The sequence below is a fragment of the Phycodurus eques genome, chromosome 7 (genome assembly GCF_024500275.1).
Source record: "Phycodurus eques isolate BA_2022a chromosome 7, UOR_Pequ_1.1, whole genome shotgun sequence".
Classification (NCBI taxonomy): Eukaryota; Metazoa; Chordata; class Actinopteri; order Syngnathiformes; family Syngnathidae; genus Phycodurus; species Phycodurus eques.
The window spans coordinates 10,956,636-10,974,210 of record NC_084531.1 but is presented as its reverse complement, the minus strand read 5'-3'; the positions used below and the strand labels follow the sequence as shown (position 1 = coordinate 10,974,210).

The following is a 17,575-nucleotide window of genomic DNA, read 5'->3' as shown; positions in this document are numbered from 1 at the left end:
CTGGTGAGTGAATCCATGACATGTCTAAAGCTTCCTAAAAGTCTGTTCAGTGTCACATAAGTTTATCGGACTGTCATGTGGAAGTGGGAAAGCCCATGGCTTTGAGCTTTACAGGGTTCTCTAATGGTCTGTCATCAGTGACCACCAGTTCATGTACTGTCCTGTTCCTTGACATCAAGAGTTCAAACAGGAAGCTTTACACTAAGCTGACGTCACTCTTCAAGTTTAGAGCAAAAGGCCAGTATTGTCATGCAGAATTGTTTTATTAGATGAATACAACCTTGCTTGAAAACATGCTAAACCAAATATAATGCAGTGCAATTGCAGGCAAGCTCACAAGGTGGAATATTTAATATAATATATAATATTTAACATAATTACTCCTCGTTTGAAATCAAAACTGTAGTTACATAACTTGACAGAAATGATGGATAAAAGGGGACAATGTAAACCACTCAAAGCAAAATGAATAAAGTAAAAACATGTGTTATTGCATAACCTGCCTCACTCATTCCAGACATTATTGCTCCTTGGGTCAGGGTTGATGCATGCAGACAGTTTTGAAGGGATTTTATTTAATTTTTTTAATTATACAGTGGTAACTTAATTTACGAGTGCCCTGACATGAGTTTTTTTTTTTTTAGATATGAGCCATCGCTCAACTGAATTATTATTTTTTTTGGGCTTGACTTTTGAGCAATGACTTGAGATCCAAGCACTCCACAAATCCAGTGACATGGAAAAAAAAAATTGCAAATTAAGTGGAACCTCACTTCACAAACGTTTTTTTTTTTTTTTTTTTTACAAATATTCCTTATTTGCTTGGGTTCACAAACTATGCATCCTGACATCCAAGCGCATTGGTGTCAAACTTGGGGGGGGGGGGGGGGGTGTACAACTAAACAATTTGGGGGGCACCTGGCTGGCTGGCAGGGAGCCCAAAGACAAAGAAATAGTTATATGGATAAAGATTTCTGTCAGTTTTTTTTTTTTTTTTTTTTTTTTAGATACGAGCTGTCACTGGGCACAACACCCGTTTGTACTAGTTTGTGTGCACTGTATGTGACTTTCAGTTTCATTACACTTAATAAAAATAACAACAATGCATTACAGTCAAGTAGCGCTTTTCTAGCCACTCAAAGATGCTTTACAATTTCATGCATTATTCACTCAGTCCTCAGTCACACCCTGGCAGTGGTAAGCTACTTGTGTAACCACAGCTTCCCTGGGGCAGTCTGACAGAAGCGTGGCTGCCATTCTACACCTACAGCCCCTTCGACCACCACCGAACAAAAATAAAAAAAATAAAACCAATTTATTTGTTTGCATTCTCATCTTTATATTTACATTTTAAAATAAATTGCAATTTTGCTTTATTTTTGGAGAAACCTGCAACAAATTATTAACATTTCCATTAATTTCAATGGGGAAAGTTGATTTGAGATAAGAATTATTAAGTTATGAGTGTGGTCATGGAACAAATTAAACTCATAAGTCAAGGCACCACTGTATTTTAAGTCAGTCCGTGCGGCCACAATTCTGAGGGCCCCAGGTGACTGAAGCGTATGCTATCACCTAATTGTATTTCAGTGTTCCTACACAATAACAACAACAACAAAATGCCAGAGACTTGCAAAATAAAGGGGTGGAGAAGAAAAATAATAGTTAATCTTGTTTTTGTCAGCTTTAGCAGTGCGTTTGTCATCTTTAGCTGTGTGAACTAGTTAACATATTAGCAAAAAGGTATGCACAAAATTATACAAACATTACATTTTCAAGGTGTGTCCTCATTAGTTGTAATGAATTGGAATTAAAACATTATAGGAACAAAAGAATTGGCTGTTACACCAACAGAAATTGCGAAAGTGAACAACATGGTTCTACCTGAATGGATTAGACAGAGATCCAGCAAATCGAACATTTGAAATAGACTGTATCAGAAACATGTTGCCAAAAGTATTCGCTCACCTGCCTTGACTCACATATGAACTTAAGTGACATCCCATTCCTAAACCATAGGGTTCAATATGATGTCAGTCCACCCTTTGCAGCTATAACAGCTTCAACTCTTCTGGGAAGGCTGTCCACGAGGTTTAGGAGTGTGTTTATGGGAATTTGTTACCATTCTTCCAGAAGCGCATTTGTGAGGTCACGCATTGATGTTGGATGGAAAGGAAAGTTAGTTCATCCACACCAAACTCGCTCATCCATGTCTTTACAGACCTTGCTTTGTGCATTGGTGCACAGCCATATTAGAGAACGGTTCCCACAAAGTTAGGAGCATGAAATTGTCTAAAATATCGGCTCCTTTGTTCCAGTGATAGGAACTCTGAAGGATTCAGCATACCAAGAGCTTTTGGACAATTAATTGCTCACAACTTTATGGGAACAGTTGGGGGAAGGCCCCTTCCTGTTCCAACATGACTGTGCACCTATGCACAAAGCAAGGTCCATAAAGACATGTATAAGAGATTGTGGTGTGGATAAACTTGACTGGCCTGCACAAAGTCCTGACCTCGACCTGATAAAACAACTTTGGGATGAATTAGAGTGCAGACCTGTGACCTCACAAATGCGCTTCTGGAAGAATGGTCAAAGATTCCCTACACACACTCCTGAACCTTTGGGAAAGCCTTTTTCAGAAGAGTTAAAGCTGTTACGGCTGTCAAAGGTGTACCAATGTCATATTAAACCCCAAGGTTGTGTCCTCTCTCCGCTGCTCTTCTCTCTCTACACGAACGACTGCACCTCAGCGAACCCGACTGTCAAACTCCTGAAGTTTGCAGATGACACCCCTGTCATCGGCCTCATCAAGGACGGTGACGAGTCTCCGTATCGACAGGAAGCGGAGCGGCTGGAGCTGTGGTGCGGCCGACACAACCTGGAGCTGAACACGCTCAAGACTGTAGAGATGATCGTGGACTTCAGGAGGCATCCTTCGCCATAGCTGCCCCTCACGTTGTCCAGCTGCCTTGTGTCAACCGTCGAGACCTACAAGTTCCTGGGAATTACAGTCTCTCAGGACCTGAAGTGGCCGACCAACATCAACTCCGTCCTCAAAAAGGCCCAGCAGAGGATGTACCTCCTGTGGCTTCTGAGAAAGCACGACCTGCGACCGGAGCTGCTGAGAGAGTTCTACACAGCGGTCATCGAATCAGTCCTGTGTTCTTCCATCACAGTCTGGTTTGGTGCTGCTACAAAAAAGGACAAACTCCGACTGCAACGGACAATCAAAACTGCTGAAAGGATTGTCGGTACCCCCCAAACCACAATTGAGGACTTGCACGCTGCCAGAACTAAGACAAGGGCGTGCAAAATCCTCTCGGACCCTCCGCACCCCGGTCACCAGCTTTTCCAGCTCCTTCCCTCAGGTAGGTGCTACCGATCAATGCAAACTAGAACTAGTAGACATTCCAACAGCTTCTTCCCTCTTGCGATCAACTTCTTAAACACCTGACCTACAATTCCATTACAACATGCTGGCAATTTTTTGACTTGAGTTCGTTGTCACATTTCTGTGGGGCCAATTATGTATTACTCGTGCACTCACTGTAGTCGTCTCGCCATGCTGCACTATTTGCATATACTGGCCACTCATGCCAGAGTAGCATCTGCTCCATTTGCACACTGATTGAGGAGTATCTGTAACATTTGCACAACCAACATTCTCCCAGATTATTATTCTGATTCTGATTGATTATGAAGGGGATGTCACTTCAGATCAAATGTGAGTCAAGGGAGGTGAACGAACACTTTTGGGAATATAGTGTAATTAAATGAGTGACGACGTCCTGTCTCTATCCAACCTCTAAAGTCGGAAAAGTGCCAGATGAACTAAAGGAACTCGCACCTTCCCTGATTGATTAATTATTTGATCCATTGGAGTATTCCAATACTTATGCCCATATAATGTATCTTAAGTACGACATTAAAGTGAGTCCAAAGTCCTATTAGTTCCACTGTAGGACCTGGATGTAGATGCACAAAGTGGGTATACTTTCCAGTCACAGCCACATGTTCAGGTATCCTGCACCAGGCATGTGGTACATAAGACGTAATCAGGATAAAGAACACTGCATCCCTCAGTTCGGCCGGGTAATATTCCTTAGTTGGCACCAGGTAGGTCACATAGTATTGAACTATGCTATCCATATATCTCATTTTCAACCCAACCTGGCTGAGGGCGACAGTGTCGACTCTGAGCTACGCTGGTCTCGTAGATGTCATTAGTCACAAAGCCACTCTCCCTGTCCGCCAATAATACATTCTCATAATCATTCCACTGGGGGTCCTTGGTAGAAGCATAGGGGTGCTTTGTTTTGATGTCTGCTGGCAGGGTGCTGTCTGGAGCAAGGTGAGAAAGTTTGGTGATGTCACTAAAGGCGTATGGTCCTTGAATGGGGCAAGATGACGCTTCTGTGGGCATCCAGGGCTTTGGTTGGCCGGTGGAGCTTTTGGTCTCTGATTTCCTCCTGAAGGCGGAAAAAAGTACTGTTATCCTTGGAAGGAGGAATATGGTAGAAAAGAAGTGCATTCAGGTTGTATCGGTTGTAAACATAAGCTTCTGATTCAATAGATCTTTGAACAGTTTATAGCCAAGTCTGAATTTAGAGTTCCGCCTTCAGTGTTGTTATGCCGCAACATGCCAGGCATTACTGAGGTCTACCAGAAGAGAATCAACGTAATTAAGCGCAAAACGATGAGGCAAAGGTCCCCAACTAAACTCCAGTAATAGTCGCCGTTCCCACAGAGCAGAGAGAAATTATTCCTGTGAGTATTGTTGTATGCTGTTTGTATGTGATACTGCTCTGAGTGTGTTAAAGGAGCAGTTGTTTGAAGGTTTATAATTACTGTAAAATCTATGCTAATTTCCCCTGGCCTGTCTATGGTGTTTCACATTATACGTTAGCATTAAGCTAGTGGATGTTCATTAGATGAAAGTATATGTTTTGGTGTTTAGTGTTTTATGTGTCAGTTCTAGAGTAAACTACAACAGGGAGTGGCAAACAACTTTAAGCGAGCATGCTTTGCCTTTTAGAAAACTGCGAGCGAGAGGGTGAGAACAGGCACTATAAGAAATAGTTAAATTGTGTGAAAAGTATTTAAAAAATGTTTTTTTTTATGTGTCTCTATATTGCAGATTTTCATCTATTGCAGGTGGATCTGGAATCTATCCCCCGTGATAAACAGGGGTTCACTGTACCAGCTTTTGGTTACAGAAAAGCGGCAGTATTGAATACTGCCGTGTTGTTACCGTGTCGTGGAAAAGGGGCAGTATTTTTTTGTGAAGGGTTACAAAACATTTGTGTTTTTGGGTCATACCGCTTTGCTTGTTTGTAGCAAAAGAAGCCAGAAACTGCAAGCAACAGCAGCAGTAGAGCAGGAATGGTTCCATACAGGATGTAGGGAACATACAGGGTGTTGTCAGAGAAAGACACTGAAAAGGAAAGCAAAAACATCTTTCATCAGTTCACTGAAAAATATAAATAGCACTGAGTGTAACGCAACAACTAAGACAAAAATAAATAAATAAATATAATAATAATAATTCTTCCAACCTGATGACTCAGGCATTCCCACTTTAATCGTCTCGCCGCTTGATGTTGTAAAGAATATGTTTGGCACCACAGTTGGAACTGGGGGGAACAAAAAAAGAAATGACTTCATGTTTGGTGAAAAAATGTCTCAATAATGATTCATTCAGTTAAGAGTGGTTGGATGTCCTTGTTTTTAGATGGAGGCATTACAAGTTCCAAAATGATATTATAATAATATTTTAGGACAGAGTGTATGATTGTCTGAATGCATTTTCAAGCCCTGAGGTCTCAGACACTTGAAACGTCCTGGTGCATGTTGTACCTGCATGTGCGGCGTTCCCTGCTTCTGTAAATACTGGTGTTTTTTCTGGAAATATAAAAGAGTAAGTGTTCAGCTGGTCTGTACTTAGACAGCATGCAATTATGTAATCAACACGTACAGAAAAAGGCTTTAGAATGCAATAAGACACTACGACAGAGTTACAAATACATTCAAATTGGACTTGCTGATCAGGTTCCAATAATTCAGATTAAAAACAAAGAAAAGAAAAAGAATTGGAATGAATTAAAACACCATTTAATTGAAATTCAATATGGTCATCATGTTTCCTGCACACAAAACACAAAAAAACAGGTACACAACATTCCTTAATTTTCCGTACCGCTTAACTTCACTAGGGTCGCAGGAGTGCTGAAGCCTATCCCTGCTATCTTCGGGCAAGAGGCGGGCTACACCCTGAACTGGTCGCCAGCCAATTGCAGGGCACATATAGACAATCATTCATGGTCACATTCACACCTATGGGCATATATGGAGTTCAATTAACCTACCATGCATTTCCCACATTTTGGAATGTGGGAAGAAACCAGAGTTTCCCGAGTGTGGGGAAAGAGAGAGAGAAAAAAGACTCGCATTTAAAGGTACAAGCACACAAATCAAATCAATTAATATCGTTACAATCTCTTTTTATTCTATTTTGATGACTATTTTACAATATACCGCTACTTTTTTAAACGTTGAAAAAGATTGTGATGTTTTAGGGGACTGGAACGTATTGCATTTCTATTCATTGTAATGAGGAAATATGATGCACATATTTTGAGATAAGAGCATGGTCATGGAACGAATTAAACTCATATCTCAAGGTACCACTGTATACTAACATGCATTAAGCTAGTTAAAACTGCGCAGAGGATAAATAATTGTTATCTGATTCGTCTATTCTATTGTCTGTTCAAATATCCGTTGCTTTTTAAAAAATATATATATATTTTTTTAATCTGTCCTGTTCAGCTGCATGGCCTTGCAGAATGTTGGCTCTGTATACCTTTTGCGCTGATACAGTTTTGCTATGCAACCCTGGAGTTTGAAATATTCCCTCTGCTTATTTTTTAAGTTGTGAATGTTTTTAATGATAATGTTTATTGAAAATGCAGCCAGACAGAAAAGGGTTGTCGGGGCAGACAGAGGGGACAGAGTGGATAAAGGGGAATAAGGGTGTGAACCACACCAGAGCAATAGTTACTCTAGATATTTGAGCACAAGTAACATTACAACAGTCAAATCGTGTTCTTATATGTGGATGGGGGGGACGGACATGCAATAACTAATCAAGAGAACAAGATGAGAGAGGAAAAGGGCAGGATAGGCTGTAGGAAATGAGCAAAATTAGAAACCATGAGATTTTGTATCCTTTCTCCTGGTTTTTGAAAAAACGGTCAGATAGGATCAATCTAATCCGGATACCACAAGATCAGGATTTCAGAATACAGATTTGAGTTCTTTGAATAGGCCGACTACCAAGATTCATCCTACTTGCTTTTTTACCCTTTACCCGTTTAATTTTTATTCAGCTATTGTCCAAATTGCTGTTAGCACGAAATTATCTTCTTTGTCACTTCTTTCAGACATAATGCACTTGTGAGTTTGCTGTAAAAGCAATTCAATGTAGCTTGGATAAAGTGTCTGCTCAATGGCTGATTGAAAAATGTCTCTGTTGTTCAGTTCCACATCCAGTGTCTTTCCATCCAGGGTCAGTGCATTTGTATTAGTTGCCGCCAAATATGGTAAAATATAAAATACCGTGCAAATATTCTAAATAAAGTACTGTATTTGATTTGTGGATGGTTGTTCATTGGTTAGTTGTAAATTAATATTTGTTTTAGTTAATTATTTTGTTTAATTTATAGTTCACAATACTTATTGTGGCCTTTTAAAAATGTGTTTTCTTGAAAAAAAAATGTTAAATCTTGCACCAAACAAAGCCTAAAATCAATACTAAATAAGAACGACTAAACTAAAATGATGATATTTAATCAAAATAAAAGACAACTAACCCGTTCTAAGGACTAATTAAAACAAACTCAGTTTTAGTAATGTCAAAACTAAATCATAAATATCTAGAATGAAAAATCCAAATCTCTTATGACCCTGCATCCACCTTGAATCCACCCTTCCAGTGAGATCAGGATAATCCTGATCGTTACCACCAAAACTATCCTAATCTCTACCTTGGAATTTTGAAATGCCCAAGAACAGCATTTGATAGGGATTCTGGGTAGCATCGGATTTCCAAATCTATATCCCAATTTTACTAGGTTCAGGATCACATATCCTGGTTTGAAATACTCAGTTTGGAGATTTAATCTTATCCATACCAATCTTCTCCAGAATAAATGTTTTGAAATACTGGGCCATGGTGCTCTGTGCAAGTATCTGTGATCCTCCAGCTCACCTTTAGGATATTTGCAGACATAGTTGTTCTTGGTGTTGCAGTTGTCGTCATTCCACTGGAACAGGAAATGTCCTTCTTCATCAGGTGGTGCAGAGGGCTGGTAGTAAAGAACTACACACATTTCACCGCCGCAGGAAGGCTCATCCCAGTGCCAGTTCCTGAAAGCCGCAGGGTTCAAATGCTTGAACTAATTAGAATTGTAATGTCTTCAAGCCATCCATCCATTTTCTCGAGCACTAGTTGTCATTAGGATCGTAGGTGAGCTGTAACCTATCCCAGCTGACATTGGGCGAGTATATAATGACAATCAAATGATAATATGATGAGGTTAATACACTGTACATGTATCGTTTTCACAGTCCTAATGGAAACTATAACTACCATGTGGCCCGCTACAAAAATGGGTTTGTCACCCCTGATTGAGTCTTCACTTAACCTAAGTTGTTGGAATGTATAAGGAAGCCAGAATACCCCGAGAAAACTCAGGCAAGCACGGGAAGAGAGTCAAACTCAGGACCTCTCGACTGTGAAGCAGACTTGGTCACCACAGGACCAGGCTGCAAATTGTACTCAATATATTTGAAAAATGATTTCACATCATTTCAGTTTCGCAGTTTCAAACTGCTGCAAAAGAATGGATATACTCCCAACAATGACTCATTTAAACCAATAGTCTTCTTTTATGACATGGGCTATATTCCAATGATTTTCCTCAATAGTGTCTGTGTTTGTCAGCCTTGAAGCGGCAGTGGAAAGACCACGATAGAACACGCAAGGGCAGTTTATGAGTCGCATCTATGAGAGTGAAAACAACCTGAACTTGGCTTTGCTCCCGTCCAGCCAGAAGTACTGGGAGGGGCATCCCGGGTTGGCACTCCCAGTCCTAAAGCGCTGAGGGCTCCGGCGAAGTCCGATCCAGAAATCTCCATCAGCTGCGTGGAGCTGCTGTATGAACCTTTCGATCAGCCGCTGCTCACTCTCCGTTTCGATGCTGAGCAGGTCTCCTCCATCCACCCTGCAGGCGTGCCTGGCATCTTGAAAAGTCAGCCTCCGCCTGCTGTCCTGAATGTAGGACACCTTGTAGCACGGGCGCTCCGTTCCTCGCCGGCAAATCCTTTGGCCTGGACACAGACATCAGGCATGAGGGAGAGAACAAGGGGCTGATTGTTGTCTTAAGACTTCCTGTGGCACTCACGTGGTAGCAAAATTAGAAACCAGCTGAGGCTGTATTGTACTGAGAATGCCGATACATTCTTCCACGAAGAATGGAGAAAAGCATGGATCATCCAAAAGATAAACCCTGTTTGAACGGGGAACTAGTCCTTTTTCACCAGTTCAAAAAACTGGCAGGCAGGAGCGTACAGATTATGCGAGATAGAGCTTTTGTGAGAAGGAATGTTTCCTGTTATTTGCTACCATAAACATTTTAAATCAGGGATTCCCAAATATCAAAATGTTTGATCTATGTCTCTTATGCCTTGCTAGGTTGGGAATCTGGTAATTTTCTGTTGACCCATTATTCACCTCATGAGGTTTATCATGGCAGTTCCCAGACACAATGCAAATGCATCCACTATGGCCTATATACTGAATATGCCTTAATTTAAAAAGATTATTTTAAAGTAGGCTGACTGGTTAGCACATCCGCCTCCCAGTTCTGAGGACCGAGGTTCAAATCCGGCCTTGCCTGTGTGGAGTTTGCATGTTCTCCCCGTGCCTGCGTGGGTTTTCTCCGGGCACTCCGGTTTCCTCCCACATCCTCAAAACATGCATGGTTGGTTAATTGAAGAATCTAAATTGTCCGTAAGTGTGAATGCGAGTGCAAATGGTTGTTTGTTTGTATGCGCCCTGCGACTGGGTGGCAACCAGTTCAGGGTGTAACCCGCATCCTGCTCGCAGTTGGCAGGGATAGGCTTCAGCATACCCGTGACCCTAGTGAGGATAAGCGGTTTAGAATGTTTTAAATGGATGTTTTAAAGTGATATGGCTGGGCAATATTTGAATTTGCAGTCCGATCTTATATACGTGTCTAATAGACATTCTTGTGCCATTAAAAAAAATAAAATAAATCAGAAATGACTCCCCTGTTACTCAGCAGGCTACTTGAGTACATGTAGTTTTTTTTTCACGGAAGGCAACTTTTTTTGTTTTACTTGAGTCATTCTAAAGTAACAGTACTCGAGTTCAAAATGTGGCTCCTATACCCAACTCTGGCGACAGTTCAGACTATGGGTTTGGCACAAATTTAGAGGTGTATATTTCTTGGAAATTGTGCTCAATTTTCTGAATTTCAGGACTTTATAGTTTCCACTGTATATGGTCAGCTTCTGCTCTGAGAGAAATAATAGCCCATGCATGCATCATGACTTTCTTCCTTATAAAATACCATTTGGGCTTGGTTGTCAACATTCACACAATAGTTTTTGTTTTTTTTACCCAACAATAATACCATGAGTGTGAAGCATGGACTGCTGTCTGGGCAACTTTTGCATTGATTTTGGCTGAACAGTTTAAGCCTGTGCAACTGTCTGATTGTTTTCATCTGTGATTTTTGGCATGACAGCTTGGGCCCAAATATTTGAGTTGTATTAAAACTTATCTTAAAGCAACTCAGCGAATGATTTGTGGTCGTATTTCCTGCTACTGGCGTCAGGGTTGAAGCTGTTTGGTCGAACTCAAGATGGGACCTCCTGACTGAGCAGCTGAGACGAAAACAACATGTGGCTGTTGATATTTTCCACAGCACGCCGCCTGTTAATAATTACAATGCCAACGCGACTTTCTCCTCTCAGTCCTTCTCACGTTGAATGTTTTAAATCTCAGCAGGCAAAATGAACGTGGAACTGCGACTAGTTGCAGCCTGTTATGTATGCAAACGCGTGCGACTTTTAAAATAAGAAACTCGGAGCTTAAAGCAAGTCAGTGTTGGCGCCTTACCATTGATTTTAGAAGCGCACCCATTGTGGAAGAGGAAGGCGATCAGGGTGCCGAACAGCCTCATAAAATCCATCTCGACATGTTCACGTCGGTGTGCTGCTGCGCCGCAGTGCGTAAGCAACCGAAAACGTTTCCGGAGCGAACCCGTGACAAACACGCACTGAGGCGAACCGAGACTCGTACTGAGATGTGTGATGTGAGCGCTGGACGGAAAAGTGGGTCGTTCATATGGCGTCCGACTGAGGGGGAAAATGAGACCACCAGCCCCCTCCCCAATTCAAAAGAAAAAGTACACTCAACCTTTAAAAAAAAAAAAAAAAAAAGCCAATGTGTCACTTTTCATTTGAAGTTATGTCATTGTTATCATCTTAGAAGGCGCACTTGTTCTTATGTTTCATCGTTAAAGACATTAAAACATTAAATACACAGGTCCTAAGGAAAAAAAACAGTACTGTATTGTATTCTTAATCTTAATATGCAGTGGATATAAAAAGTCTACTCTTCTAAGGTCAAATTTCTTTGTGATGTAAAAAAAAAAAAAAAAACGAGACCAAGATAAATTTCAAAACCTTTTCCGCCTCTAACCTTTTCAACTTAATTAGAAGAAACATGTTTTGGAAGGAACTAAAAACTGAAACCATGCGGTTGCACACCCTCATAGATGGGGATGGGGCTATGTTGACCAATCACATTTAAACAATTGGTTATTTTATGGGCGGCACGGTGGCCGACTGGTTAGAGCGTTAGCCTCACAGTTCTGAGGACCCGGGTTCAATCCCCGTCCCCGCCTGTGTGGAGTTTGCATGTTCTCCCCGTGCCTGCGTGGGGTTTCTCCGGGCACTCCGGTTTCCTCCCACATCCCAAAAAACATGCATAAATTGGAGACTCTAAATTGCCCGTAGGTGTGACTGTGAGTGCGAATGGTTGTCTGTTTGTATGTGCCCTGCGATTGGCTGGCAACCAGTTCAGGGTGTACCCCGCCTCCTGCCCGATGACAGCTGGGGTAGGCTCCAGCATGCCCGCGACCCTAGTGAGGACAAGCGGCTCAGAAAATGGATGGATGGATGGATGGATGGATGGTTATTTCATGGCATCATAGCACTTAACACACAGGCATCAGCACTTTACAGTAAGCACTTCTCTCTTTTGCACACTTGGTCTGATGGTCACCTACCACTGAATGAATGAATGATCTGTGTACTTGTATTGTGTATGTCTTGACTTTTCTTACCTTACTTTAACTGTGTTTGTACTTGTCCACATCAGATGGAAGATGGAAACCAGCCTACGGCTATAATCTGGGATATTTACAGTACATGCAAATGTTCATTGATAGGAACAGCCCCTTTTTTTGGGGGGGGGGGGGGGGATTTTTTTTTTTTTAAATAGGATTCAGCACACAACTGCTACCCTTTAAAGTGCCTATGACAAATAAATTCCAGCTGGTTTAGTAGGCTTTTCCTGACTTGTTTTTCTATCTAGCAGAAGCCTGAAGGTTTTGTGCTAACAATGACTGGTATTTTGAACTGTTCATAATTCCTTCTACTTTTCCTTCTAAAAATAAATAAAGGCACTGTAAAAATGGAGGATGGGCCGCAAATGGCCCCCGGGCAGTCGGTTGGACGTCACTGTTGTAGGAGAAGTGTAAAGCCGTGTCAAAAAGTTATATTTAGTATGTGCGGGCCACACAAAAATGGAGTAGGGGCCGGAAATAGCCCCCGGGCCGTAGGTTAGACACCACACTATAGGACAAGTGCAAAGTATGGCCCATGCAAATGTGGGGAAATGAGCCACAACTGTACCTTGAAAAGGTAATAGGTCACTTCCTGGTTTAGGATGTGGGTTGTAATGACGTTATTGGTGGATGAAAAAGAAATGTAACACGTTTTGACACCCACACTTTGCATGCCGACCCTGTAAAATAATGTAATGGGCAGTGTCAAAAGTTATTTTTAGTATTGGGGATTGATACAAAAAGGAAATGACATAGTATCATTGAGTAGTAGAAGTAGTTGCACACGAAGTCCCCCTGCATTGCAAGGGTTACAGTATGTGGCAGACCTCTGCGTGATAAGTGAAAATTCACAAAATAGAGTTAGGTTTGTGAAATACACCCTAAGCAGGTTTGTATAATAGTAACAATTCTTAAAAGTCCCACCATGACCCCCCCGCCCAAAAAAAATACAATAGTGTGGTAGGCCTAAAATTTGTTAATTTAAAAAATGAGGCAATTGTTAAATTCCTAAAAAAGTATATTGAATATTATTGTAAGCCTTTGTAAGATTATGCAGAGTGTGAACATGAGAACTGCAGATAAATACAGGAAAATAAAAAGAGTACAAGAAAATGATTCCATAAAAATGTATTGCACTCAAAAGTAAAAACATATATAAATAAATAAATGAATGCAAGAAATCCAACAGTTGTCATAGATTTAGTGAAAATATATTGTAATTCAAAGTTCAATACAACTAAAGTACACTTGGCAAATGTACTGTGCAGCGTACAAACACAATTCCAATGAAGTTGGGACGTTGTGTTAAACATAAATAAAAACTAAATACAATGATTGCAAATCATGCTCAACCTATATTTAATTGAATACACTACAAAGACAAGATATTTAATTTTCAAACTGATAAACTTGATTGTTTTTAGCAAATAATCATTAAATTAGATTTTTTTTTCAATGGATTTGTAGTTTAAAATAAATGTACTAACAGTAGACTTGAACAAACCTATTTCTGTATGGGTGTTTGGACACGTACTTAAACAGCTCCCACCCCCCTACACAGCCCAGTGTATGGAAGAATGCCGTCTGAGGAGAAATACGGCAAGAACGGAGGCGATCTTGACTTGAAAAGCAGAAATGAAGTGTGTTAAAAGCGCAACTGAGAGCTGATCCGCTGTCAAACACATTATTCACCTCCGGTCACAACAACATCCTGGAAAAAACAGCAATCAAAACAGACATTGTGATGAGAGAATGGGGGGAGAAGTACACTGTATATATTGACGCAGTGCGCAGGAAGGAATCCAGAGGAAAGAGGAAATTATTTTTTTGTTTTTTTTTGTTAAACTCCATACTTCCTTTTGATTGCTTTTCTTAGGTCTCCAGGCAGTGTGACTTAATTTCCAGAATATGACCGTGTTTGTGAAAGTCTAGAACAGCATTGGGAGTTATGGAACAGAGGTTTAACTCTGAATCATCCAAATAAATCAGACTTTCCCCTTAAATAAGAGTTTGGCCTCATTTCGATTGAAAAATGATAAAAAATGTACATATATGGAAATAAATCGGCTTTTATCTAATCATAACACAGTTTGGTTTACATTTTCAATTCAACTACATTTCAGCAGAATGTCCATGTGGGAGCAACAATTTTTAAACACTCAGTGGCTGCAGTGTGATCTAATACAAGAACTGGTGTTTATTATTGTGATCATAGCTCCCAGTAGCGTAGAACTGTGGCAGGTCAAGGCAAAGCCGCACAAAACAAGCTTGAAAAAAGGAATTATGGTCGTATTTTATTTCCTGGTGTGTACATAACATAACATAATAGAAAATCAGATAAAAGCTCTTTTTTTTCTGATTTTCAATTTCCAATTTTCAAACAAGAAATGGGAGACTTCTCGTTATACATACAACAAAACGAAAATTGGGTGATTTCCCCTGTTTTGTTTTCCTACATCAGAAATAAAAACAAATGACTGCACAGACCCTTTCTAGTGGCTCTTTTTATTTATTTATTTTCTTTGCTACAATATGAAGCCTTGACAGCACGGTTGGCGACTGGTTAGAGCGTCTGCCTCACAGTTCTGAGGACCAGGGTTCAAATCCCAGCCCCGCATGTGCAGAGTTTGCATGTTCTCCCTGTGCCTGCGTGGGTTTTCTCCGGGCACTCCGGCTTCCTCCCACATCCCAAAAACATGCGTGGTAGGTTAATTGAATCCTCTAAATTGTCCGTAGGTGCGAATGTGAGTGCAAATGGTTGCTTGTTTATATGTGCTCTGCAATTGGCTGGCAACCCGTTCAGGGTGTACCCCGCCTCCTGCCCGATGATAGCTGGGATAGGTTCCAGCACTCCCTTGTGAGGATAAGCGGCTCAGAGAATGGATGGATGGATGAAGAGTGGCTGTAGTAAAATGTATTGTCCTAGACCTATGTGCAGTAATTTAGGTAAAACCAAGAAACACAAAAGAGTGTGGAGTGACTTGCTATCTAAAAAGTGTTTTACTTTGGCCATTACGGAAATGCATCCCGATATTTTAGTTCATATGTATTTTATCGAAGATTTTTAGCAGAATTTTTCATGTATTATCACCCCAGGTTGTTTGATTTTTGTGCACACTTAAAAAAAAAAAAAAACAACTTCTAAACTGCACCAGTTCCTGATTTATTTATTTTTTGCTCCAGAATACCACAATTTTTGTCTTTGTCAAATTTAATGACAGCTTATTTTTGTCAAACCAGTTTTTGATTTTGATGAATTCTGAAGTAATACTATTCAACAGTTGCTGTAAAATTTCACCTGCACTCAACCCGCAAATAAGATGAATTTGAGTCATTGTGATATCTTGCATGTCACTGATGTACCCTATAAATCATTAAGGAAACATTTGACAATTTAACCCTACTTAAGGAGTGGCTTCAGAACAACTCCGTGACTGTTATTGAATGGCCCAGCCAGAGCCCTGACTTAAACCCAATTGAGCCTCTGTGGAGAGACCTGAAAATGGCTGTCCACCAACGTTCACCATCCAACCTGACAGAACTGGAGAGGATCTGCAAGGAGGAATGGCAGAGGATCCCCAAATCCAGATGTGAAAAACTTGTTGCATCATTCCCAAAAAGACTCATGGCTGTATTAGCTCAAAAGGCTGCTTCTATTAAATACTGAGCAAAGGGTCTGAATACTTATGGTTGTGTGATATTTAAGCTTTTATTTTTTAATAAATCTGCAATTTTTCAGCCATTCTGTTTTTGTTTCCTGTGAATATGGGGTGCTGTGTGTACTTTAATGAGGAAAAAAATGAACTTAAATGATTTTAGCAAATGGCTTTCTTTACCTGTGGTCTACGTTTGGCCACTAGATGACAGAAGAGTGCCCACTTATAATTGGATCACACCAGCAACTCACATGCATTGTTCTAACATGCTTGTTGAGGAGTATGAATGAGTATGCACGTTAAATGTTTTTTTTCTTTGTAAATGTCACATTTTGCATTTGATTAAGTGTGTGTATACAGACGATCTCGTGTACACTTCTCAGTGTATCATTTCCCCCCACCCAAACCAAATTAGCATCCTCCCTTTGGCCTTGTCATATCACATCTCACTGCTTATACTATATTTATGAGGAATTACACTGTCTACTCTGTTACATAATACCAGTATCACCCATTTCACTTTAGGGTTTGTGATTCATCACTATTTTTGTTCTAACCGTAATTACGTATCCGATATTGGACATTTTGTCCCGGCACAATCGCAACCTTTAAATGACCTTTCAACGAGAAGGATTATCGGAAGAAAGAAATGTATAACGTGATTAACTTGGAGAGATATGCTATTTTGTGCGGGTGAGTCTTTGGACATACGCAACAGGGACAACAGAGGAGTGACGTGATTTGTGGATAGTGTAACATGTCCCATCTCACCACAGGGCACACTGATGTGCCTTTTGTCATCTCTTTATTGTGAACAATGACACGTCTCACTTGAGCAGTTGAAGTTCTTCCCTATAGCTATCTGCAGTACCCACAATACACTTACGAATGAGACAAAAGTACTTTGACATGCAAGGGGAATTACCAAAGAGTTAGTCCTGGTTGGTTGTGTACTTTAGCTTTTGGCAAATATGTCTGCACAGTATTTCAGATAAAACCACCATGCAAGTCTGTTAATCCCCACGTAATGTTATTTTAGCTCTGGATGAGATGTTTTGCAATATTTTCTCCCAAAGCAAAATTTGATCTGAAACATAATTGTATCTCTCGAAATGAGTGGTTATGGACGGAATCGGACTACTGCATTGCATCCATGTCTAAATGTAACATTATTGACCTCAGCCAGTCAAGTTCTTTATTTTGCAGTTTCGTGACGACAGTTAAGTTCCACTTCTTAACTGTCGTCACGAAACTGCAAAATAAAGAACGAAATAAATAGATAGATAAACAAACCTGAGGGGTGTGCGAGGATGCTCTCATCTGTGTTTGTGTGCATAAGGGTCTCTAATTAGCTGAGTGGAGGACTTGTGAGACACACCTTCGAGGTTTTGGGTGTCTCGAGGGTGTCTCATGCTATAAAAGTGCTCAGCAACAAACACCTGCTCAGGTACCAGAGAGGTAAGACATTCATTCATT

The 17,575-nt window shown here is 40.6% G+C and overlaps 1 protein-coding gene across 1 annotated transcript; it reads right to left on the bottom strand.

Moving 5' to 3' along the window:
- Positions 1-244: 244 nt before the first annotated feature.
- laynb (layilin b) lies at positions 245-11,408 on the bottom strand. The gene is made up of 7 exons (XM_061682481.1): positions 11,210-11,408; positions 9,087-9,393; positions 8,273-8,430; positions 5,860-5,904; positions 5,559-5,636; positions 5,323-5,437; positions 245-4,472 (listed from the first exon to the last, which is right to left on the bottom strand). Exons 1-7 carry the CDS (start codon positions 11,280-11,282, stop codon positions 4,145-4,147), a joined length of 1,104 nt encoding a protein of 367 aa, XP_061538465.1. The 5' UTR covers positions 11,283-11,408; the 3' UTR covers positions 245-4,144.
- Between the last annotated feature and the right edge of the window lie 6,167 nt (positions 11,409-17,575).